At 20.8% G+C, this 26,840-nt stretch overlaps 1 protein-coding gene across 2 annotated transcripts in view; it reads left to right on the top strand.

Annotated features, from left to right (window-relative positions):
- The window catches only part of LOC122509398 (phosphatidylinositol 3-kinase regulatory subunit alpha), a 114,929-nt gene that overhangs the window by 81,864 nt on the left and 6,225 nt on the right, over positions 1-26,840 (top strand). For both annotated transcript variants that reach the window (XM_043623431.1, XM_043623430.1), the window contains 8 exons: positions 12,280-12,414; positions 15,068-15,365; positions 23,329-23,421; positions 23,852-24,037; positions 24,804-24,932; positions 25,254-25,461; positions 25,694-25,930; positions 26,149-26,473. In XM_043623431.1, coding sequence (XP_043479366.1) covers positions 12,280-12,414; positions 15,068-15,365; positions 23,329-23,421; positions 23,852-24,037; positions 24,804-24,932; positions 25,254-25,461; positions 25,694-25,930; positions 26,149-26,473 — 1,611 coding nt within the window. The remainder of the gene's footprint in view (positions 1-12,279; positions 12,415-15,067; positions 15,366-23,328; positions 23,422-23,851; positions 24,038-24,803; positions 24,933-25,253; positions 25,462-25,693; positions 25,931-26,148; positions 26,474-26,840) is intronic.

Consider the following 26,840-nt stretch of genomic DNA (forward strand, 5'->3'; position numbering starts at 1 on the left):
TTCAAATTTAGAGAAATAATGAAAGTGAAAATTATTTATTGTTTTTTTATTAGATTCTAAATAAAGAAAAGTAATAAAGTTTCTTAAATTAATCCTAAAAATAATTTAATTATTTTAAGAATTATTATGTCTATAAAGTTCTGAACTACCAAAAAATAAATGAAATTAATTAATTTAATTAATTTCTTTACTTTAAATTTATTTAATTTCTTTCTTTATTTTAAATTTATTTATTATTTGTTAATTAAAAATAAAGAAATAAACAAAATTAGTTATTAGTTAATTAATTAAATAGTTTAATTTCTTTTTTTAATCTCTGCATTTTAATTAGTAAAAATGTTATTTAATTTGAATTGGTGACTGATATTAGCTTTTCTTTGCTTTCTTTTTTATTTATTTAATATTTGTTTATTGACCTTTTTAAAATTAGAATGAAACTATGAACAATAGTTATTTACTAGTTTTTTGTTTTTTAGGGTAAATTCAAAAGTTGAAAAAGTGCATAAATTATGCATAAAATTTGATTTCTGAATAGAGTTAAACTAATTCAAATCAATTATACTTAAAGAGTTAAAGGAGTTAAAGTTAAATTAAAGTTAAAGTTGTAAGTAGTAACGGCCGTTGATGTAAAGACACATGCGCAATGTCTGTCGTGCACGGACACTACTACTTGCAAATAAGTAGTACGCATAACGCCCTGAAACAAATGTTTTCTTCCACGAAAATTGCGGTATTTCAAAGAAAAACTATCTAGTTTTCATGGATTTTCTTCTTGCAATTTTTTAATTATCGAAAAGTACTGAATATTTATACGTGATTGAAATAGTTTTTTCAAAAATTAATAAATAATTATATTCGCTTTTGTTAAAAATGTTTATCAATAATGTAAATATTAATCTTTAATATTTATATTTTTTATTTATTTTCTATATTTATATTAATTTTTTTTAAAAATTAGTAAAAACTTATAAATTTTTGAAACTTTATTGAAAGATTGAAACATTTAGAAACTTTATAATTTAATTTTTTAATATTTTTTAATATTATTATAAAAAATAAAATTTGAAGTTAGAAAAGAAATTAAGGAATTAATATAAAATAAAAAAAAGAATATATAATTATAGAGGGATTGAATTCACAGATAACGATAAATATAATAATAAATAAATGAGTTAACAAAATAAAATAAAATCAACTGAGTTTCGAACTTTCGGGACAAAATTGTAGATATGAATTAAATTTATTTTTAAAACTAAAATATGGTGAAGAGACTTTTTACTACGGTAAATTACATTTTAATCTCTTTCATAATTATTTTCTTATGAAATATTGAATTTTTCAAAATTATAACCCACACAAAGTGTAGATTTGAAGTCTTTTTTGTCTACGTAATTGATTCTCTAAATTTTAGTAAGATATCTTTTGTGATTAATAGTCTGTTAGTTATTTGAGAAAATTTTCTGTTGTCTTAATTTATTCACAGTGACAAAATTATGTTATAATTTTTATATAATTTATATTTATTTATATCACAGCCCTTAAATTATTGTTTTGTATTTTTTGTACAAAATTAATTTTCAACTAAGTAGAAATTTTTTATTTACAATATTTTTCATTTTTTCAATGTTTTCAATTTTTTTTTTTAATTAGGTTTTTGTATTAATAATTTTGATAACGTTTACCACGTTTATAATCAACAATTGAGAGAAAAAATTATTTTCATATACAAATTTTTATAAAATTTTGTCTGAAAAAAAATTTTTATTAAGTTTTTTATGATCAATTTTTAAAAAGAAAAATTTCTCAAACCAAAAATTTCATTGTTTTCTGCGTGAAAAAATATTAAATTTTTTTCCAATAGTTAATCATAAACGTCGCGAACTTCACAAGAACTATCATAAAATTATTACTTAAAAATTATTTAATGAATAATTTTTTTGAAAATTCTAAAAATAATTCGATTTTATAAGAGTTGCGGTTACAATTTTGATAAATAATTGAATTTTTAATATCATTTCAATTAAACGTGTTTTGAAAAAATTAGTTTTTGAAAAATTTTTATTTAAAATTAATTTAATTTAATTTAATTTATTTAATTGAAAAATGTTCATATAATCGAAATTTCATAAAATTTGAAGTGGATTTCTGAATTTTTTTAGCTGTACCTATTTTCTTTTTTTTTTTTTGCTTTAATTGAATTCTCAAAAAACTTTTTAAAAGATCATTGAAAATAATTGATTGAGAGAAGAATTTTAGTTTAAAATTCTAGAAAATAATGGAATTTTATTGAAATTATGAAAATAAATTTGGAGAAGTTACAGTAATAATTCGTATAAATTATTAAATTTCAAAAAGTTAAAAATTTTTTTTGGTTAATCTTTATTTCCTGGGAAAAAATTATAATAATTAAATATTTATAAAAAAGATCACTTTTAATGTTTATGTATAATTTTACAAATCAAGGATATTCATAAATAAATGTATTAGACAAATTTGTTTGTGCATCAAATTATTTTTGTTGTGAATCAGAATATTTTATAGAGTCGGGAATAAAGTCAAAATCTCGTCTGGAAACCGAGAAACAAAATTAGATTCTTGTTTTCTTTAATTTTTTTTGCTTGAGAAACTTTATAATTAATCTTTTTTTGGGGCTGCAAAACTATCTTGTAATAAAAATTAAATTTGAAGAATTAAATAAAAATTTCCTTCATTCGAACATTGAGAACTGAAATTTTTTTCGTTTAAGACGAAAAAATAAATAATAAATATTTTCGTCTAAGGCGAAAATAAGATAATTTTGATTTTTTAAAAAATATTTTCTCCAATATCTTTATGTAATATTTAACTGTAAATTATTAGCTCAGATTTTTTTTCGTCCAGTGGTAAATTGATGCCTTTAAATAGGTCTTATTATCAATTAACTATAACAGTATTAACTAGTTATCAAGTGAATGGAGCTATTGAAAAGTTTGCCAATTGCTCATGACTGTAAAATGGCAATAGTCCTTGGAAAGCAAATTGAGAGTAATAGATAATCCACGATTCGCTTCTTTGAAATTATTTATTGAAAAAAGAAACAGAAACTTCATTTTGACTGACGTTTTCAAGAGTCGATAATCCTGAGATACGATTATTCATTAACATTTCACCTATGAACTTTTGATTATTAAATTCTTTTTTCTTTTTTTTCGCTTTTATCATTATTATCTTTTCTAATTGTCCAGACTTTTAAATTTTTTTTTCTTTTTTCTTTTGACAATTATTAAAAATGATTTTTTCACATGTCGATCAATTTTTAATCGAGACAATCTTTATGTCTCGGATTGATATGGCAATACTGTGAATGTGTATTTGAACGATTGCTTTGAATTCATTTACAATTTTAATTATTTATGTATACACCTTTCGCATTTCTACATTCTATTAATGCTTTTGAAAAAAAATTTTTTTTTTAATTTACGAGACACATGGAATATTGTGAAGAGAGAGACTTTTTTTTGTAATGGAGATAATTTTCCCTTTATCATTTTTTTATCTTCATTTTTTTTATCAATCGTTTAAATTTGCAATCTTTAATATTTTTTTTTTTTCGTTTTATATCTTAACTGAACAAATGATTGTACAGATGTGAAAAAGTTTTTTTTTTAAGTCATAAATTTCACTCGTATAACTGCACGTTCATTGTATTTGTTAAAGTGAGACAAGTGAGCTATATTATGTTATCTTCTTATATTAGCGAAGTCTAACCTAAACGACGATATTATACCAACCGATAATGGCTGTCGGTATATACGAACAAGCGCAATTACTCTAACGAATGTTCGTGAAAGCCTCTGAGAACCAATCTTTTGTCATTCTTTTTTTTTTTCTTAATTTTATCTTTTTCTATTGCATCTTTTCTTAAAATTGGGGACAACAAAAAATTACTTTGTAATTTTTCCTTTTATTATTATTTCTTTTCTTTTCTCTTCACATTAATAAATTGTCGACCTTTTGCATATTGCTTAACACCCGGTCATAATATCTAATCTGTCATGTGTCACTTGAGACATGAGCTGCATTCGTTCCTCTTGGATTAGTTTCTAAAATCATTTCAGAGCCAGAACTACTTTGAATATATAGTTATTTGACTATTATTTGCATTTTTATTACTCACATCGCGAATATAAATTTTTAACGATATATTAATATTGGAAATTTATTATTATCGTCTTTTTTTTATTTATTTATTTTTTTTATTAATATTTACCTTATCTTTCGTTTTAAAAGATATTTTTTATTTCTAACTATATTGAGGGGAAAAAATGCATTTTTATGTCGCACTTTGGTATTTATAAAAATTACCCACAAAAAAAAATAGTAAAAAATTGCTGAAAAAAAATCAATAATTATTATATTAGAAATTATTTATTCAATTAATAAATTCATCGATTTTTTTATATCGTTTCTTTTAATTGAAACAAATTTTGATATTTGTAAAAAAAAAAATTTATATAAAATATAATTTATAATTAAAAATATTATATTGATACAAATTATTTATTCTACTAGCAACAATTCTTTTTAGGAATAAAATTAGCAATTTTAAAAAGTAATTCAAATTTTTGTTGAAAACACTAAAAAAATAATTCACGAAAAAAAAATTATACTGTAAAATTTATATAAAATATAATTTATAATTAATAATATTATATTGCAATACAAATTATTTATTCTACTAGCAACAATTCTTTTAAGAAATAAAATTAGCAATTTTAAAAATAATAGAATTTAAAAATTTGTAATTCAAATTTTTGTTGAAAACACTAAAAAAAATCCAATTTTGGAAAAATTACAAATAATTGCAAAAATTCAATTATTTTCAAGACTGATAAAGTTCTTCTTGTAAAATTCAATTATTTTTCAAATTTAAAAAAAATTCTCGTTAAAATCCTAATTATCTTTATAAATAACAAAATTCTTGCCCAAAGTTTAATTATTTTCAAATTAATTTCAAATTCCCAAAAATAGTACGCGAACATTTAATTATTTTCATAAGTAATAAAAATTTCTCACGAATTGAATTATTTACAAATTTTTTTTATAAATTCCTTCGCAATAATTCAATAAATAATAAAAAATAAAATTATAAATAAATAAAAAATCAATAAATAATAAATTTTTTTTTAAGAATTCAATTATTTTAATAAAAAATAATTCAAAATTGTAGAAAATAATAATTGATTTGAAATGATGAAAATAATTTCCAAGAAGTTTGAGTAACAATATTTTTATATAAAATAATAATTTTATCACTGGGTTATTTTTAATTATTATAAAATATGAAGAAATCGATCACTCCGAGTCTTCGACTCGGAGCAATCGCTATCTTCATGTTTTATAAAAATTTTCTTATAAGTTTATTGAATTTAAAAATATTTGAATTTGAAATTTTTGAAATTCTTCATTTCCATGGAAAAATAATATTTATTAAATATTTTGTAAAGCATGAATTGATTAAATATTTATTTAAAAAAAAAAGTTATTGTTGTTTTCGAATAATTTTACAATTAAAGAAATTCGTAAATAAATGTAACAGAACATTTTTTTGAGTAAAATTTTTTCCTTTATTTTCTGAAAATTTAAAAAGTTTCAATTTCATTTTCAATTAAAAGTTGTAATTTACAAATAGAATAGAATAGAAAAGAATGAGTTTCTGAACAATATTGTTATTGAGAAATATAAATTATGTATAAAATATTTCGTATTTCTTAATTATAATTTTTTAACAATTAACAATTTTCTCATATTTTTTAAAAAATAAAAAGGAGAAAAATTTGCATAATTTAGATCAGTCAAACGAAATTTGTTATAGAAGAAAGCATATAATAAACAAAATTTATTTGTTAATCATAATTTTTTTATATTTTCTAATTTCAAATATTGTTTTATTATAAATCATGAAAAAAATACTTGCATATTTTCGATTTGTTAAACAATATTTTTTAAAGAAAAAAAGAAAAAAACAAAAGTATGTAAAAACTAAATTCAAAGTATGGACAGACAGAATAAAAGAATGAAATACGAAGATTATAATAGTTAATAATAAAATTAATAATAATAATTAATAAATTTATCTGTTTTTTTATATCGTTTCTTTAAATTGAAACAAATATTTATGAAATTAGCCAGGAAAAAAATAAAAAATGTTTTAAAATTAAATATTATATTATTGATAAAAATTATTTATTCAATTAATAAATTTTATTGATTTTTTAAAGTAATTTTTCTTGAATCGAATCTAATGAATGTTGATTGAAGATAATATTATTTTATTTGAGCAATATTTACTTGGATCAAATAAGTATTTATTAGGTATAATTCTCAAATAAATGATTATTTAACTAAAAATGATTTCTTTCCAGTTTTTTTTTTATTTATTTTGATTTTTTTTTGTATTTTTATTTGAACTACACAATAGGGGAACAAATTGTTTGACAATGAATTAATATATTGAATAACTATGTTTAAATAACTATTTAAATAACTATTGTCTAATAAATATTTATTTGAATCAAGTAAATAGAATTTAGAATAGATAAAAAAGTGTTTATTTGAAGAAAATACTTTTCTTTCTTTCTTAACTTAATTAATATTGTAATTATAATAATAGTAATGAAAATAATAATAATAGTAATGAAAATAATAATAATGGTAATGAAAATAATAATAGTAGTAATATAAATAATAATAATAATAATAAAAATAAGAAATTATTATTATTTTTCTTATTAATATTAGTTAAAAATGTTGTACTATTAAATTAAATGATTTCAAGATTGTCATTTAGACGCAATTAATTCCTTGACAAGTATTTTTCTTGATTTTAGTTTTTTCTTTTTCTTTTTTATTTCAGTTTTTTTTTGTTGTTTAAGTATATAATAATGAAGACGAGTGGAGGAAAGGAAATAAATTTTCTATTTTTATATTTTAACGATTTTATGGAAAACAAAAATAATTCCTTCGAGTAATTTATGTATTTTTCTCTCTTCTGGTTTTTTCTTCTGGTTTTTTTCTTTTTTGCTTCTATATTCTTCGTTTTATTTTTCTAGTCTTTTTATTTTTCTATTCTTCTCCTTGCAATAACAATTCGAGTATTATATTGGGTTGAAAGCATAAGACATTTGAAATATTTACCATAGTGAATATTTGCCGGGAGTTCAACACTCGGGATACCGAATTGCCACTTTAAAATAGCACTAATTGCCTATAACTTTTCGTTTCTCCTCCCACTTTCTCTAATTCGTTGCATGCTTTATCTTTACTTTTTACTTTGGCATCACACATCCACTTGTGTTCCTCTTATTCACCTCAGAAAATGCTTACCAGTTTAAAGACCAATTTCACTGGCTCGTAACCTCTTCATTTTCAAATATATCTATATCTATATATAATAGATGCAACGATTTCTATTTTAGAAGTTAAATGAAAAATAAGTTTTTAACCATTTTTAGAATTTTGCTGAGGTGCAGTAATTTTTTTTTTTCCTCTAGAGATTTTTTTTTTATTTTGAACTTTCTTTTTCTATTCTAAAAATTTCTCTCTGGGAATATTTCTGAAATTATTATTCTTTGTTGATATTTTAAATGCAGGCCTCGGACTCGTTCTATTGATACTTTTTTGACACTATTTTCACATCATTCAACTATTTAGATACTATTTTTCTAAAGAAGTTGACAGTGACACTTATTTCGGTGAAAATAACGCCATTAATTAATTTCTTAAACCAAAAATTTAAATATTAATTTATTCAGTGAAGAAATTAAAGAAAATAATTAAATTCTTGGATTAAAATTGTATTGAAAATAATTCAATTCTTCAAAAGAATTTTATTGTTCATAATAATAATAATTGGAATTCAGTGAAGAAAAAGAAAATTTTTTAAAATAATAATGTATTATTTTGTAGAATATGAAATTTTTTAAAATAATTGAATTTCTGCGAATAATAATTCAATTCAGTGAAAAATTTTATTAAAATTTTTAAAAGTATAGTAATTTTAAAAAATAATTAAATTTCAGGGAAGTATTTAATTGTTTATAAAAATAATTGAATTTAGTAAAGAATTTTATTGAAAATTTTAAAAATAATTGAATTCCTGTAAAGAATTTTATTAAAATTTTTGAGAATAAATGATTTTTTATAAAATTTTATAAACTTTAAACTGTTTTGAAGAATTTCTTTAATTTTTTAAAATAATAATGGAGTTTTTAAAATTTTAATTAAAGATTTTTGAAAGTCATTGTATTTTATGAAGAATTTTTTTCAAGTTTTAATTCAGTGAAGAATTTTATTAAAATTTGTGATAGTAATTGAATTATTTTGTAAAATTTTATGGAAGTTATTAAAAATAATTAAATTTCAGCGGAGAATTTTCTTATTTATTTAAAAATAATTAAATTGTTTCGTAGAATTTCATTAAGATTTTTGAGAATAATTGAATTCTTTTGAAGAATTTTATGAACATTGTTGAAAATAATTGAATTTCTTCGAAGAATTTTAATGTTAATAGAAATAATTGAATTCAGTGAAGAATTTGATTAAAAATTTTAAAAATAATTGAATTTCAGCAAAGAAATTTATTGTTTATAAAAATAATTGAATTCAGTGAAGAATTTTATTAAAATTTGTAATAGTAATTCAATTATTTTGTAGAATTTTATGGAAATTATTAAAAATAATTTAATTTCAGCTGAGAATTTTATTGTTTATTAACAAATAATTGAATTTCTGCGAAGAATTTTATTCTTTATATTTTATAATAATAATTCAATTCAGTGGAAAATTTTATAAAATTTTTTAAAAGTAAATAAATTAAATTTTGTAGAATTTATTTGAAATTTTAAAAAATAATGAAATTTCAGCGGAGTATTTAATTGTTTATAAAAATAGGCAATTCAATTCTTGTAAAGAATTTTATTGCAATTTTTAAGAATAATTAATTTTTTTTCTAGAGTTTTATAAACTGTAAAGAATTTTAAAGAATTTTTTCAATTTTTTTAATAATAATGCAGTTTTTGAATTTTAAATTTGAAATTTTTAAAAGTAATTGAATTTTATGAAGAATTTTTTTTCAAGTTTTTAAAATAATCGTATTGGTTAATAATATTGTAATTTAACATTTCATTATTGAAATTTGTTAAAATTTTTAAAACATAATTAAAGGAAGTTTATTAAAATTTTATTAAAAATAATTGAATTCTTCTTATGAAGAATTTTATTAAAATTATTGAAAATTGAATTCTTTCGAAGAATTTCTATAATTTTTTTAATATCATCGATGTTGTTAATAATTATAATAAATAATTTTATTAATTAAATTGATTGATAACTAAATTCTTGTAAAGAATTTTTTAAAGTTTTTTTTTAAATATTGCAATTTTTATAATAATTTTAATTGAAAATTTCGAATATAATTAAATTCTTTCGAGAAATTTTATAAAAATTGTACTGAAAATAGTTGAATTTTATGTAAAACATTTTTTCAAAACTGAGACTAATTGAATTCTTTTGAAAAATTTTATTGTAATTTTAAAAATAATTGAATTCTTTCGTGAAATTTCATTAAAATTATACTGCAAAAATTAAATTCCTGCGAATAATCTATATTAATAAAAATAAATTAATTGATTTTTTAAATAAATTAATATTTACTTTAAATGAATTAATATTGGTTTTAAGTAAATTAATATTTACTTTAAGTAAATTGACATTTATTTTAAGTAAATTAACATTTGCTTTAATTAGACTAATATTTACTATAAATGAAATTAATTTTTTTTTAATTAACTAATGTCCAAAAATAAATTTATATTTATAATCATAAAAGTGAAAAGAATAGTTCAACTATTAAAAATCGAAGTAAAATTTATTTTCGTAAGCAGGCATCTTTTATTATTTTTTTTAAAATTATTAATAAATGATCTTCACAGTAGTAACTTATTAAAGCTGTAAAACAGTTTATTAACATTTAACAAATAGTGATAAAGCTCCATTAATTTACAGCTTATTAAAGCGGTTAATGTTCTGTTAAACAAGTGGAGAGATGTTGAATGAATGATAACGTGACAGGTGTCCACAAAGAATTTGACTTTGATTTTTCTGTTTTTCAACGTCTACTTAATATAACTTACTAAAAGGTTACTTAATTATCATTATTTATGGTTGATTATTCTTTCACTTTTTCTTTTATTCAAAAAAAAAAAAAAAATTGAAATTTTATTTCCTTCTAAATATATACAATTACTTACACTAAATTACCTACTTAAAAGTCTCGTAGTGTTTGAAGGAACAGACAAAGAAAAAATTTTCGTTAATTTTAAACAAATTTTTTTCACTAAATTCGAGTCAAAAATTTAATCATAACTAATTAAAGCAAAATTTAATCAATTGTTATTGTTTCTCTGATATAATCGGTAATTAATTACTTAATATCGGATTTTTTTTCTCAAATAAAAAAAAAAAATATAAGAAGGCTTTATTTTGAGATAAGATATGTAAAATAGATTTTTCTTTTTAAAATTGAAAATTGAAATTTTTTTGAAAAATACATGTATTATGATAATTAGAGTATGGATTTATGAGAAAATTAGAAAAAAAAAGTTAATCTCGATTTAATTTATTTTCATAAAAAAAAGTAATCTTATCATTTTTAGATTGTACGTTGAGTTGTACTTACGTCAAGTCTGCTGAGACTATGATGAAAGTAAAATTGAAGTTAGATATAATTAATTGGAATATTATCTATCTTTTTTATATATTTGAATTAAAAATTTCTTTGTAATTTTTTTCTCTTCTTTTTTCACGTTACTTTTTTTTCTATTTTTACTGTATTTTAGACGATAAAGGACAGACAGTCGAATCAAAAGTTATGAACTTATTTTCTTATCAATTTTTTAAAATTAGAAAGCAATTTATGATCAAAAGTGTTACTGGGTAGTTTTCGAAAACATTTTTTGAAAAAAAAAATTAATAATTGATTAATTACTAAATAACTAAATAAATAAGTTAATTAATTATTTAAATATTTATTTGATTAAAGACAAGTAATCGTTTATTTATGGACAAATAATTATTTATTTGAATGACATTTTTTTCACTGTTATTTAAAAAAAAAAAATTATAAAATATGAAAATTTCAGAATTTGCGAATAAATAAATTTTAGTGACAATCGAAAATTCTTATCGTTTTTGAATTTTTATTCAGTGATAAATTTTCATGCTTCAATGTGGCAAAAATAAAATTGTTTACACTTTTTTTGCAATAGTTTTTGAATATTTGAATTTTAAAAAAATATTAAGTTGGAGTAATTTTTGATATAATCGTGAAGAAGAAAAATTTTAATTGAAATAAAAAATAGAAAAAAATTTTAATTTACAAAAAATGTTACAATGTAGAAATTAAAAATCACTTAGCGGATGATTCATTGGTTTGATTAAATATAATTAGAGAATTACGTGAGTTTACACAGGTACAATGTTGTTAAATTGACCTCTAAATATAATAACCTTGATAATTAAAATTGTATTTGGAAAATGAAATTCTTAATTTGGAGTTTTCTTGTACCATTTCCTAAAATAGATTTAAGTGAGATTGAAAAAAAAATTAAGTTTCTATCCCTCCTGTCAATTTCCGTCTCTTTTTACAAATTTTCAATTTACTTTTGAATACCTGAACTTGATTTACTGCTTTTTTGAGGTGTGGTATTGATTCAAGATGTGTAGATACGTCAGTGTTTTTTTCTCTCTCTCTGTCCTTTTTTCTGTTTCTATTTTAGAAAATAATTTTAATTAAATATTTACTTGAATCGAATAATTGTTATTTGAGTCAATTAAATTGTATTTGCTTCAAATACTAATTGGTTTCAATAATTATTGGTTCAAAATTTGATTTAGAGAAAAATTATTTCATTCAAGTAAATATTTATTTGGTAATAATTAAACAAGTAATCGGTTATTTTAATCAAATAAATTTTTTTTCAGTGTAATATTTATATTTTTATATTTTATCCTTAAAAAATTGTTTTATAAAATTAATTATTATAATATAATTTTGTAATATTTTTACAATATTCGAGAACTAAGTGAAAATAATTCTTATTGGACATTTTTGAATACAAAAAAAATTTTTTATAAATGAACAAAAAACTATTTTTAAAATTAAAAATTATTCAATTATTTTGAAATAAAATGTATTTTTTGATGATGATTAATAACAGTGGATTTTTTTTTCGTTTTCAGCCTGTCAGTGAGTGGACATCTTTAAATGTTGTTGAATGGATGTCTGCTCTCAACCTTTATCGCTATGCAGACGTTTTCAAGTCCAAGGACATTAAGGGTAGCGATCTACTTCATCTGGACCGCGAGAAGCTAATGGTGAGCACGACTTCTCTTCTTCTCTTTAGAAAATATTTTTTTAATTCTTTTTTTTTATTCATAAGGAAAATAAAAAAATATTTCTCTTCAGTCATTTTAAATCTATTCATTGTTATATTTCGGTTTCATTTATTATTCACACGAAAATTTATCAAAGTTTTTTTTCTCTTTTTTGCGATAAATATTTATATTATTGTTTGAAGAGACACTTTTAAAGAAATTTATTCTCTTTGATGTCGTCGAATTGTGTAGAGTGTAAATTGAAAATTCTATTAAAATAGAAAATTTAGTGAACGAAGGAATTGTTAGAGAACATAATTGAATTAAAATTTTTGGAATTTCAATTATAGATCGTTTAATTATTTTCAAGAGAAAAATTTTCAAACGAAAAATTTTTATTGCTTTTCATGTGAAAAGTACTTTTTTTCATTAATTTTTGATTAGAAGTGTTGTGAATTTAAATTTTCGGCGTTAAAAATTCTACTTTTTACTTTTATTTGCTTTTTTGTTTCCTATTTTTTTTTTTATTTTTTCATTTAAAAAGTTTAAATTAGTACTCTAATTTAACGTTTTGAAGAGGCCTCGCTTTGAAGATTAAATTATTAATAGTAACAAAAATTAATTAAGCGAAATTGTTTTGAGTTAAAAATCAATTAAAAATCAATTAATAAAAGTATTTGAAAATAATTGAATATTTTTCCAAGAATTTTATCAAAAATTTTCAGAACAATAAATAACAATAATAATTAATTAATTAGTTAATTAGTTAAAAAGTGATTTTTCTTCAAATTTTAAAAACTAAACAAATCTTTTGAGAATTTTGACAATAATTTTATTACAAACAATTCAATTTAATTATTAAATTCTTATAAAGAATTTTATTAAAATCTTTGAAAATTTATGAATTTTTGCGAAGTATTTTATTAAACATTTTTATTATAATTAAATTCTTTGAAAAAAGTCTATTGATATTTTATTGAAATCAATTTAATTTATATGAAGAATTTTATTATTTATTCAAATAATTGACTTAATTCCAAATATTTTGAAATTAAATGAAAAATAATTTATTTCATTCAAGAATTTTGATTAAAATTATGTTTAAAATAATTGTACTGAAAATAATTTAATTCTTTCGAGAATTTTGATTAAAATTGTATTGAAAATAATTCAATTGTTGTGAAGAATTTTTTAAAAATATTTGAAATCAATTAAATTATATCAAGAAATTTAATCAAAATTGTATTGAAAATAATTGGAATTTTTTCGAAAATTTGGATTACAATTTTATTAAAAATAATTTAATTCTTATAAAGAATTATATTAAATTTTTTGGAAAATAATTGAATTATTTCGAGAAAGTTAATCAAAATTGTACTGATAATTTATTTATTTTTTTTTTTAAGAATTTTGATTAAAATTTTATTGAAAATAATCCAATTCTCATAAAGTATTTAAAATTTTTTTTTTAAATAATAGAACATCTGCGAAGAATTTTATTGTTTTTTTTAAATAATTGAATTCAGTGAAGAATTTTATTGAAATTTTAAAAAATAATTGAATTGTGTTTTAGATTTTCGTTAAAATTTTGGAGAATAATTGAATCCTTTCGAAGAATTTTATAAAAATTTGTTGAAAATAATTGAATTTCTTGGAAGAATTTTATTAAAATGATATTGAAAATAATTCAATTCTCATAAAGTATTTAAAACATTTTTTTTGGATAAAAGAACATCTGCGAACAATTTTATTGTTTTTTTTAAAAACAATTGAATTTAGTGAAGAATTTTATTGAAATTTAAAAAAATAATTGAATTGTATCTTAGAATTTCATAAAAATTTTGTAAAATAATTAAATCCTTTCGAAGAATTTTATAAAAATTTGTGGAAAATAATTGAATTTCTTCGAAGAATTTTATTAAAAGCAATTGAATTCAGTGAAGAATTTTATTGAAATTTTAAAAAATAATTGAATTGTGTCTTAGATTTTCATTAAAATTTTCGAGAATAATTGAATCCTTTCAAAGAATTTTATAAAAATTTGTGGAAAATAATTGAATTCCTGTGAGGAATATTATTATTTATGAAAATAATTGAATTCCTATGAAGAATGTAATTAAAAATTGTAAAAATAATTGAATTGTTTTCGAAATTATCTACAAACATTTTTTTAAATAATAAAGAATATTAATTAATGAATTTTACCTCTCTAATTAATATTCTTAAGAATTTAATTAAATTAAACTTATATTCTTTATTATAAATTAATTTTTTCGATTTTTGGAAGATGTATAAAAAGTAAAAGAAAGACACTCTTTTACTTTTTTATAAATAATATAAAAAAATTTATAACAAAGTAAAAGAATATTTTTCTTTTACCTTTTATACGTCTTCCAAAAATTGAAAAAAAAACAATTTATTAAATAATTGTGGAAGAATTTACAAGATATTGAATTCTTTATTATTAAAAATGAATTTTTTTTTTATTTGTAATCTGAAATTATTGAAAAATTGAAATTCAGATAATTTTTTTCTTTTTGATAATTGAAATAACTTTTTTTTTCGATTTTTGATAATTGAGATAATTTTCTTGCTCTCTTTTTCGATAATTGAGATAAATTTTTGTGTGATATTTTATTTTTGATTTTTGCAGAACATGGGTATAAAGGATGAATTCCATCAGAAGAATATATTAGTATGCATCGAGGAACTTTGCCAACCCTCGTCTCCTTCGACTCTAGCTGGTTCGGAGACTTCGTACGTGACATTATCCGTCAACGAAACGGGAGGCACTGGCAATAATAGTAGCAATGTCAATACTACGTCAACCACCACAAGCACCACCAGCAACGCTCACAATCTCGTGCCTCATAGTTTCAGTGTCTTGGAGAGGTGCGAAAAATGCCATAAATACCTCAGGGGTCTATTACATCAAGGCTTTCTCTGCCAAGGTAAATTTTTCGCATCTTTATTGTTTTCTGCTCTTTCATTTTTTTTTCTTTTTTTTTTTTTGTGTTGATACTTCACCTTGATAATATTTCAATATTGATCCACTTGGGGATAATATGACAATCTTGATCATTAAACCCAATCATATAGTTGACTAATTGATTGTTGATTGAGCCGCGTTCACAATTTTACGCCTATATCACTTCTTAGATATATATATACACACACAATTTCTCCCCTCTTGTGTGCTTTTGATAGTAATTAGTAAATAAATTCACAAATTTACTCTTCACTTTCGGTAGATGACAATTTTTTGACAAAATTAGTTTTAGCACTTTATTTAAAAACTTGTTTACCATTTTCTTTGAAATTTGTTTGCAAATTTATTTAGTCTTGATGGTAATTTATTATAAACTCGTTGGCAATTTATTTAAAATTGTTTTGGCAATTTTGCCAAAAAAGAAGAGAAAAATGAAAAGAAAAAAGGAAGGAAGAAAAATTTAGTTGGCATTTTAGAAAATGAATTGTTCTTAAAATTCATTATTAGAAAAGAAGAAAATTCAGAGAAATTAATTGCTTTTGAGGAAAACCATCCCTTGGTGAATGATTAATATGACTTCTTAATAGCTATCAAAACTTTGAAACTAAAACTCTCTTTAATCTTCTTCAAAAACATCGCGGGAAAGAAAGTATATTGTTAATTATCTTGATTTAAATTGTGATTAAAATTAAAAGACTTTCTTGTACTTTTCTTACATTGTAAATCTTTTTATTTTTTTTTTTTGAAATATTTTTCTTTCACATTTTTGTTCTTTTTAAAATAATTGACAAAGTTTGTAAATTTATTTTTTAATTAATTCAGAATGGCATTTAATTTTTTATTTTCTGTTGAATTTATTTTATTTCGAATCGAATTAGTTTTATTTTATCTCGAATTAATTTCAAATCATCTCGAATTCATTCCAAATCATCTAGATTTAATTTTATTTCGTCTCAAATTATTTTGAAATCGTCTCGATTGAATTTTATTTCATCCCGAATTAATTTTATTTAAACTCGATTTTATTTTATTTCATCTCGAATTAATTTCAAATTGTCTAGATTTAATTTTATTTTGTCTCGAGTTAAATTTATTTCATCTCAAATTAATATATTTAATTCTAAATTAATTTCAAATCTTCTCGATTTAATTTTACTTGATCTAAATTGAATTTTATTCTCTTTCAATTAAGTTGAAATAAAATTGAATTATGATTTTAATGTTTAGTGAAAAAATAGTAATTTTTAATTAGAAAAATTAATGAAAAAATCAATTTTTTCCAAAAGTACTTTATTTACTGAAATTTTTGAGAAATAATTATTGGGATTTGAATAATATTGCGAATATTTAAAGTTGCTGCAAACATAATAATCAATTGATAGATGCGAGATAATTGTAGAAAGCGGAGAAAGAAAACGTCGGTATAATTATTATTATCCTAGGTAAAAACTGAGATTTCTTCTAATTAACAAAATATTTTTTTTTCAATTATTCACAAGTTGCGAACAAATATTTTCAAAAATTTTTTTGCAATAAATAGCAATAATTTTTTGAAGCAATAAAAATCGACTTGAAAAAATAAACAAAAAAATTGTTATTTTGAACCTTAGGGACATTTTTTTAAAAATTGGAATAGAATAATCTTAATTATATTTTCAATTATCCAACCAAAATATTAAAAAAAATTTCTGGGGAAAAATTATTAAAATTGAGATATTATTTTTATTTTTAATTTTTTTTTTTTAACGGCAAATTTAAAATGTAGTGTACCCTATCGAGGACATTCTTATAAATATTTTTTCCACTAGATTAAACTTGAAGATATCTTGAAAAATAAAATGTTTCCGAGGCAAGTGACTTGTAAAGTCTATTGACCTGATTTTAAAAGAAAAATTTCATCTTTAAAAATTCTTTTTATAAGATTAAAATCCTGCTCTTATAAATTGCAGTCTTTTCTATTTTAAAATCAATCATATAATATTATGTCTATTTGGAGGTTGAAAAATGATTTTCTTTTTTTTTTTAAAGGAGGGAAAATCATGTTGTTAAGTGATTGACAAAGATTTAGGTGTTTAAATGCCACATTGCGGCTAATGAGTTTTGTCCCATGAATAAATTTGTAATTTATAAATAGGTTCAAATTTTTTTATTTAAAATAACCGAGCGCGATATAATATGTGTTGCACTTTTTTTTAAGGTCACGTTTAAATAATGTTTTCCGCAATATTAGACATAAATTACTTTGAATGGAAAACCATTTTGAATATCATTATTTATTATTCTGAAAAAGGGGAATTTTTTTTTAATGGAATTACTATGGGGAAAAAATTATTTATTATGAAAGTAATTTTTTTTTTTTTAACATTTTATTCACAAGATGTCTTCTAGTTCAATTTAGTGATAAATATTTACAATTAAATGTTGAAAAAAAAGTAAAAATAACTAAAATTTTATTTCGATAATATTTTTGATTTTTTCGGAATTATTCACTATAGTTAAAAAAATTATTTGGCTAAAATTTTAATTGTTCAAGTGAACGAAATTTTTTCTTCATTCAGTTTTTTATTTTCAAAACTAACTACCAAAAAATAGAATATAAAATAAAAAGAAAAAAAAATATATGTATATATATTATATTTATAATTTTTTTGAACAATTGTTTTTAATACAATTTGTTTAAACAATTGTTTTTTTTTATCAATTTTCTCTAACAATTGTTTTTTAAACAATTTGTTTCTATTATAAAAATTTTTTTGCGAAAACAAATCTTAAATTGCAGAAATAATTTATCTCGAGAATTTTAATTTAAAAAAATTGCAAATTTTTATTATTACGAATTTTATTGAATATTTCTTTTCGCAAGCGTAATAATTTCTCTCTATATGTGTGAGAAAATTTCAATAAGCGATTAATAAATCAAATATTTACGTGAGAGATATATTTATTGTGATTTTAGTTTTCTTTAACATATTCACTAATTATTCTTAACTCTTTAAGTGTGTTTAAACACTCGTTAGAGTTATGCACAAAGGTTTTGCAAAACGAACAGGTTTTTCAGACTATTAGGCAAACTGCTTAGTGAATTGTCATTGGCATTAGACATAGTTTTATCAGAAACAAGAACGCATTATATACTTGTTTTAAATCGTTTAAATATTTCTGATAATTTTCCTGCTGGAAATTTTTTTTACATAATATATGTATATTTATAATTATATTCTAGAAAATGAAGATCATTCAACTTTTTTTTTACTGATTACTTTTATCATTTAGTTTACTTTATTTTTTTTTTCACTTTTTAGTATATTTTTATTTGCTAGTGTTAACGAGTAAACAATGGAAATAAACAAAATTTAATTTTATCATGGAAATTTGTTTTGTTTTATACAATGGAAAATGTTTATTTTATTTACATAACTGATTATTTGTCTATTATATGGAATAAATATTTACTTGTGTCAAATAATTTTAATTTATATTAAATAATTTTAATATTTGGAGAAAATAAGTAATAATGCCAAAAAATAAATAAAGTTAATATTGACCTAAGTAAAAATTATTTGATTCAAGTAAATTTTGATTAAAAATATAATAAATAATTGTAGAAAGTGGTTTCTTTTTTTAGAGAGAAAAAAGTGATTTTTTTTTAGAGAAAATTCATCTTAGATTGGAATTAAAAATTCGATTGATACTTTTTTTTTTGAGGGGTAATAATAATAATAATTATGTAGATACAGAAAAATGAGTGCCAGATGAGTGTATATTGTGGTGTTAAATGGTTGAGGCGCCGCTAACAAGCGACAACAGTCGACTTTATGGCTTCCGGTTGCGAAACATTTCGAGGCTCGCATAGTAAATGCACAAAGTTGTGCATGTAAAATTCTGTATAGATGAAGTTACATGACAATTGAGTATAAGTGCGTATCGTGTAACAGGCGCACGCTCAAATTAATGCTAATCTTACGAGCCAATGTATGAGTTTTAAACGAATCTCTTGATGACATTTTAACATTAAGATCAAACGATCCTCATGCGGTTCATTATATGAACGAATGCATACAATGATTCTTTTACGACACAACCGGGTCTCTCTCTCTCCGTTTGAATCTGCTTTTAATTTGTAATTTAGCGGTTAACCTTGATGTAACATAATATTTTTCTATAAAAGAGAGAGAGAGAGAAAGAGGCAGAATGTAGGAAATTATTTGTTTTTATAGATTCTGACATAAGTTGAATTTGTGGGAGAGAATCATTTTTTTTAGCACTTGTTTTGCTTACAGAATAAATTTGTTTTTTATTATCATTTTTCTTTATTAATTTATATTTGCCAGTTTATTAATAATAATACTGATAATAATTTTTATTTATTAATATTAATAATTATTATATTAATAATTAAAATATTAATAATTAATAATAATATTAACCAGGGTTAATATTATAAGTCAGAGAAAGTCAGAGAATTTTATAGTCAGGAATAAATTTGGGAAATTTTTTTTTCAATTCTTTCGGACACCATTAGAAGTAATTAATAATAATAAATAATAAATTAATGGTACTAATTAATATCTAACTAATAATAACAACTTATTAATAACTAGAGTATTCAGTGGACAGGGAAATCAGAGAATTTTTTTAAGTCAGAAAACAGGTCAGGAATAGTCAGGAATATTTTTCTCAATTCTTGCTGGGTACCCTGATAACGAATTAATAATATTAATAATAATATTAATTAAAGAAATTAATTTTGCGTAAACAAATGAATTTTTTTTTCAAAAGGTAACATTTTTGTTAAAACAATGTTATAATTTTCGAACTTTCATAATTTTGAATCTGAAATAATTTAATTCTTGAATGGAATTTTATTAAATTTTTAATAAATAATTGAATTTCTATGAAGAATTTTATTAAATTTTTTAAAATAATTGAATTTCTATAAAGAATTTTATTAAAATTTTTAAAAATAATTGAATTTCTATGAAGAATTTTATTGTTTATAAAAACAATTTTATTCAGTGAAGTTAAAAAAATGTTTTGAAGTAATTGAATTAATTTGTAGAATTTAATGGAAATTTTTCAAAATAATTGAATTTTGTTGTAGAATTTTATTGAAGTTTTTCCAAATAATTGAAATTCAATGAAGAATTTTATTGTTTATAAAAATAATTTTATTTGGTAAACAATTTAAAAAAAATTTTTAGAGTAATTTAATTATTTTGTACACCCAGAGAAAAAAGTTATTTATTTTAACTAAAAGTGTATATTTAAGAAAAATTTATTTGTTGCAAATAAATATTTTATTTAAAATAAATAAACTAATATTTATTTCAAATAAATGCACTAATTAATCTAAAATAAAGAAATATATTTGCAATTTATGAAATAGTATATTTGTAGCAAATAAAAAATATATTTGATTCAAATAAATGTTTGTTTGACTTATAAGTAGACGCCTGCGCATATTGCATTGCTATAGTAAAACAATAAGATGTTTTGCTTTTAACAGTTTAACGCGTACAATTATAAGAGGTTTATTCATCATGAATAGTTAACAAATTTAATTGATTTAAGTACAGAATTTTTCTTTTTAAGTGAAAATTTTAATTAGTACAAAGTAACAGATTTGTATGTGATTTCATTTACATTTTAGTGTCTTATTTGAGATTTTGTGAGAAAAATGTGACAGTGGACTTTTACATATGAAGTGAAAAAGTAAAGTAAAATGACTAACAATAAAAAAACCTGACTTTATTTAACAAATATTCTTATAAAAATAAACATTTATTTTAATGAATATTAAAAGTTCCATTAGTGATTGTGATTGTTAAATTTATTTGAAGGTTATAAGTGAATTTTAATATTTTAGAATGCTTACAGGATTTATTAAAATGAAAAGTGTTTTTTATTTGTTCTAAATATAAAATATATTTAAAGAAAATATAAAATTTTTTTCATTTAAATAAAAATGGATATTTAAACGAAATATATTAATTCAAATAAAAAATATTATTTGAGCTAAATAAAAGTTTAGTTGGTTCTGTGACAAATATCCTTTTTTATTTGTTTGAAATAAATTTTATTTAATTCAAATAAATCATTTCTCTAGGTGTAGAATTGAATTGAAATTTTTCAAGATAATTGAACTCAGTGAAAATTTTTATTAAAATTTACCAAAATAATTGAATTATATTGTAGAATAATATTGAAAATTTTCAAAATAATTGGATTCCTGTGAAGAATTTTATTGTCTATATAAAAATAATTGAATTAACTAAAGAATTTTATTAAAATTTTTGAAAATAATTTAATTTCTGCGAAGAATTTTATTGTTTATAAAATAATTCTGAATTTAGTGAAGAAATTTATTAAAATTTTTAAAATTAATTGAATTATTTTGTAGAATTTAATTGAAAATTGAAAAATAATTAAATTTCAGGGAAGAATTTTATTGTTTATAAGAATAATTGAATTTAGTGATGAATTTAAAAAAAATTTTTTAAATCAATTTAATTATTTTGTAGAATTGAATTGAAATTTTCCATGATAATTAAATTTAGTGAAGAATTTTATTGAAATTTTCGAAAATGATTGAATTTCTGCAAAGAATTTTATTGTTAATAAAAATAATTGAATTTAGTGATGAATTTAAAAAAAAATTTTCAAAATATTTAAATTTCTATAGAACAAATTTTATTATTTATAGAAAATTTAGTGAATAGATTTTTATTTAATTTTTTTAAAATAGTTGAATTATTTTGTAAAATTTTATTAAAATTCTTCAGAATAATTGAATTATTTCGTTGAATTTTATTCAAATCTTTCAAAATTGTTAATAATAGTTAATTATTTATTAAGTGATTTTCTTAAGTTTGAATCTGAAATTATTTCAAAATTGAAGTTAATACTTAATAATAAAAAATGGTGTAATTCTAATAGAAAATCGAATTGCTGTGAATTAATAACAATAATTAAGTAAAAATAATAAATAGTTAACAATAATTAATAATATTGATTTAGCATATAAAATTTGTTAAATCAGTGTTAATTTGTTGACGTTTAATTTTTATTGTTTGAATGTCTAGACAAAATGGAAATAGTTATTTCGTATTTTAGATTGCGAGTTTTTTTTTTTTTTTTTTTTTTTTTTTTTGTTTTTGTTTTCAAGTGAGAGAATAAAATTAGACAATTATCATTTTCAACTATTTGAAAAAAGAGAAAAGAAAAAAAATTACAGTGGAATGTAAACCTATAAATGATTAATTTATTTCGAATAAAGATTTTATGGCTTATGTAGGATTTACAACATACTCCTTTTTTTTATGCGCGATAATAAAATAATCTCTTGGTTGGTTGAGTTAAATGAAAAAAAGAGTGTAATTTCCACTTGTAAGTTGTGAGAAAGTATAAAATTTTTATTACCTTATATACAGTACTTTTGTATATTTGATTCAAATGTCAAAATATTAAGACGTACTATATGCGAAAAGAAGTATAAAAAAAAGTAGATTTTATAATATAATGCATTTTTTTCCATAAGAAAAATCTTTTTCTGCAAAATTCTTTATTCTATTCTTGTAAATATTTGTACATATTTTTAAATTTATATAGTTTTGGAAAAAAAAATTTTTGTTACATTCTCATCACATGAGAAGGTATTTATTTTTATTTTAATATTATTTTGTCAATGAATATGGTTCATTTCAATTACAATGTCATTTTGTCAATTCAAAAGTGAAGGTAAATTAAACACACGCTCTGTATAGAAATTTCTTTTTTCTTTTTTTTTTGGTGCAAGAGAAGAATTTTTCTAATTTAAAATTAAAATCAAATATCCGCCGAGAGAGGTGAAGTAAACAGTAAAAAAAAGAGCATTTTTTTGCTCGTGTTTCGCTTAGTTAATTATGCATTGTCTTTACTGCTTCTAGATTGTGGATTAGTCGCTCACAGGACTTGTTCAGCGACTGGTTTACCCTCTCCTTGCATTCCAACAGATTCTCGTGTTCATAGATTCACTTCAGGTACTTGAAAATTATTGACAAATTTTTAAATATCTCCATTAATTTTATTCTTGTTTTGATTATTTTCAAAAAGAAAATTGTTTCATATTTTTGAAAAAGTGTTAATTTTGAAAAATACTTTAGAAAATAGATAATAAATATATAATCTAATAAAATAATTAATACTCCGAAATTTTTTTTGTTACTCATAATTGCTTTCTTAGAAAAGTTTTTTTTTATCGGAGGTTTTTTTTTTTAAATGAAAATTGTTATTAATTATATTTTCTATTTGTTATTCTAATTTGTATTTGAAAAATAATTATTGAAGAAATTATGAAATAATTTTTCTACTTTAAGGCTAAATTGAGAATTTTTTGTAAAATAATTAAATTGTTTTAAATTTGTAATTAATTTGTTTTTGGTAATTTTATTAATATTTTCTTCTTTTTAGTCTTTGGATTAGCACTATGCTCGCAGTTCGACTCGGCAACTCGTACAGCTCCAATTTTAGTCGAAAGATGCACACGTGTCCTTGAAGAAAGAGCATTCACCGACACAACTTTAGACCTTTATAAAATATACTATAGTAGTCCGCCCAATGAACAGATACTTGAATTACGAGAAAAACTTAACGAGGGTAATTACCTTTTTACAAATTTTATTTGAAAAAATTAACTTTAATTTCCGTTTCATATTTTTCTTAATTTCTTTCAATTCCGTTTGATTTTGATTTAATTCTGTCAAAAATAATTTCGTACTCTTGATTATTATTTCATTTTGCTCAATGTTTTTTTGTTATTTATTTTTTTCTGGGTAGAAAATTTAAAACATTTTTTTTTCGTGGAAAATTAAAATAATTTTTTTTTAGAGGAAACTAAAAATATTATTTTGCATTGGAAAATATTATTTTGCATTGGAAATTAAAAATATTATTTTGCAGAGGAAACTGAAAATATATTCTTTTTTTTTTGCATAGGAAAATAAAAAATATTTTTCTTGTACTTTTCTTGTATTTTTATTTTTTCTTAAATTTTTTGATTTACGTTTTATTAAAGACTATTTTTGTATTTTTGAATTATTTTCGTTCAATTTTTTTTTGTTATATTTATTATTTTTCCAACATGTTTATTTTTTTCTTTACTTTTTTCGATTTACTTTTAATTTAAGACAATGTTTGCATTTTTGACAATATTTTTTTTGTAATTTATAATTTTTTTTCTATTTTTAAAATATTTATTAATTTTTTTTCCTTTTTTTGATTTGAGTTTAATAAGAATATTTAATATTTAAAATAAATAATTTATAATTTTTCTTATATTTTTTCAAAATTTGTTAATTTTTTTTCCTTTTTTCGATTTGCATTTATTTGGAATTTGTTTTCTAATTTTTCTTGTTATTTTCAGATGTGTGTAATGCAGATTTAACCCCTTACTCACCGCAGTGTATATCAAGTGTCTTAAAGAAATTTTTAAGAGAGTTACCAGATCCCATTATTCCCGTACAGTGGTACGATAGATTTTTGGAAGCTATTAGTAAGTTGAAAATTTATCAGTCAACAATTAATTCAATTTGTTAAATAATTTTCACCTAATATTAAAATTAAATATTTAAAAATCTAAATATTAACAAAATTCAGGTAAAACGGTAAATAAAAATTAACAATCTATTCTATTACCATAAGTTTTATTATTATTATTTTTATTAATATTGATATATTTTTCATTATATCCTTTGGTACTATATTTTTCAATTGTAATGTTATTTAATTTTGTTAAATTAATTAATATTTTTTGTAGTATTTTTGAATCATTATTGTTATTTTCTTTGTAATTATTATTATTTTGCATTCGCAGATTCAAGAAATGACGAACAATGTGCATCACATCTTACTAAATTGGTCTCGGAATTACCAGTGCATCACAAAGGCACTTTGCAGCATTTGATGGCTCATTTTTGTCGAATTTGTCAATTGCAACATGCCCGAGGTTACACAGAACCACCCACTATTCTTGTGCAAGTTATGTGCCACATTTTTCTCAGGCCTCCTTGGGAGCGGATCATGTAAGTAGATTTTAGAATAGTCATTAATTTCTTACTTAATGCTGTTCATATTACCCTCTCTAGAAAAGAAGTTTAAAATTTCTACTATAAAAATTAAAAATTCGAAAAATTGTTTGAATACACGTATTTTTTTTATTTGCATGAAGTAATTGTCAATTAAATATTTTTTGATAAAATAATTATAATAATAAAAAAGAAAAATGTTTTTGATACAATTTCTTTTCTTCCACAGTCAAGTTGTTCATAATACCGAGGCTCATATTCGTATAATGGAGCTATTATTACTTCATGGAAACTGGAATGAGAAATTACCAGAATTTGCGAGCCCTCCGCAATTACCACCAAGGAAAGTGTCTAGACCACCAATTCCGGTTCTTGAATCGTTTCCTGGTTTAGAGGAAGAATTGGCAGCTGGTGATCGTTCAACACCGGGAGAAAGTAACAAAGATCAACTACAACAATCGTGCAGGTAAAAAGAATATTTTTAGTATTTAATTTACAAAATTTGACCAAAAGTGTAAAAATTTCAATTTTCAATTCTTTTACTACTTTTCAATACAAATATTTAAAAATATTTTTTATCAAAATATTTTTATGTAAAAGTAATACATACAATTTTGAGAGTTTTCATTTTTATTTTCTGTTAAAAATTGAGAAAATAAGGAAGAAATTTTTTTATTTTTTTAGACCAAGAACTCTTCAGGAGGCCGAATGGTATTGGGGTGATATCACGAGGGATGAAGTGAATGAAAAAATGGTTGATACACCCGACGGTACATTTTTAGTTCGGAATGCATCGTCAAAAGGCGGAGAGTATACATTGACATTGAGAAAAGGTGGAACAAATAAACTAATCAAGATTTGTCATCGTAATGGCAAATACGGTTTCTCTGAACCTTACAATTTTCAATCTGTCATTGAACTTGTGGATTACTATCGAAATTGTTCTCTTGCCCAATATAATTCGACACTAGATATTAAACTTTTATATCCGATTTCACGTTTTCAACAGGTGAGTCAGTATTTTAGTTTTTATTTTTTTTTTCATATGGATGTTTTCGATTTAGATACATTCATTTCGATTGAAGTCAATGTCATTCAAAATTGTGTTGAATAAAGATACGGACACAATTTTGAATGAAATTAACTTCAGTTATCAAACAGGGTTGCCACAGGTCAGGGAATTCAGTGAAAAGTCAGGGAAATTAGAATTGGTCAGGAAAATCAGGGAGAAGTCAGAGATTTTTATTAAAAGTACTGGAAAAAATTAAATTTTTAGAATTTATAAGAAAATTCTAAATTTTAGAGTCTTTTTTGCTTTTCTCATAAACTATGAAATTGACAAGAATTCTAATACAAAACCTTCATTTTTTTCTATT

This window comes from Leptopilina heterotoma, unplaced genomic scaffold, assembly GCF_015476425.1.
Source record: "Leptopilina heterotoma isolate Lh14 unplaced genomic scaffold, ASM1547642v1 Lhet_60, whole genome shotgun sequence".
In the NCBI taxonomy this organism is placed as follows: Eukaryota; Metazoa; Arthropoda; class Insecta; order Hymenoptera; family Figitidae; genus Leptopilina; species Leptopilina heterotoma.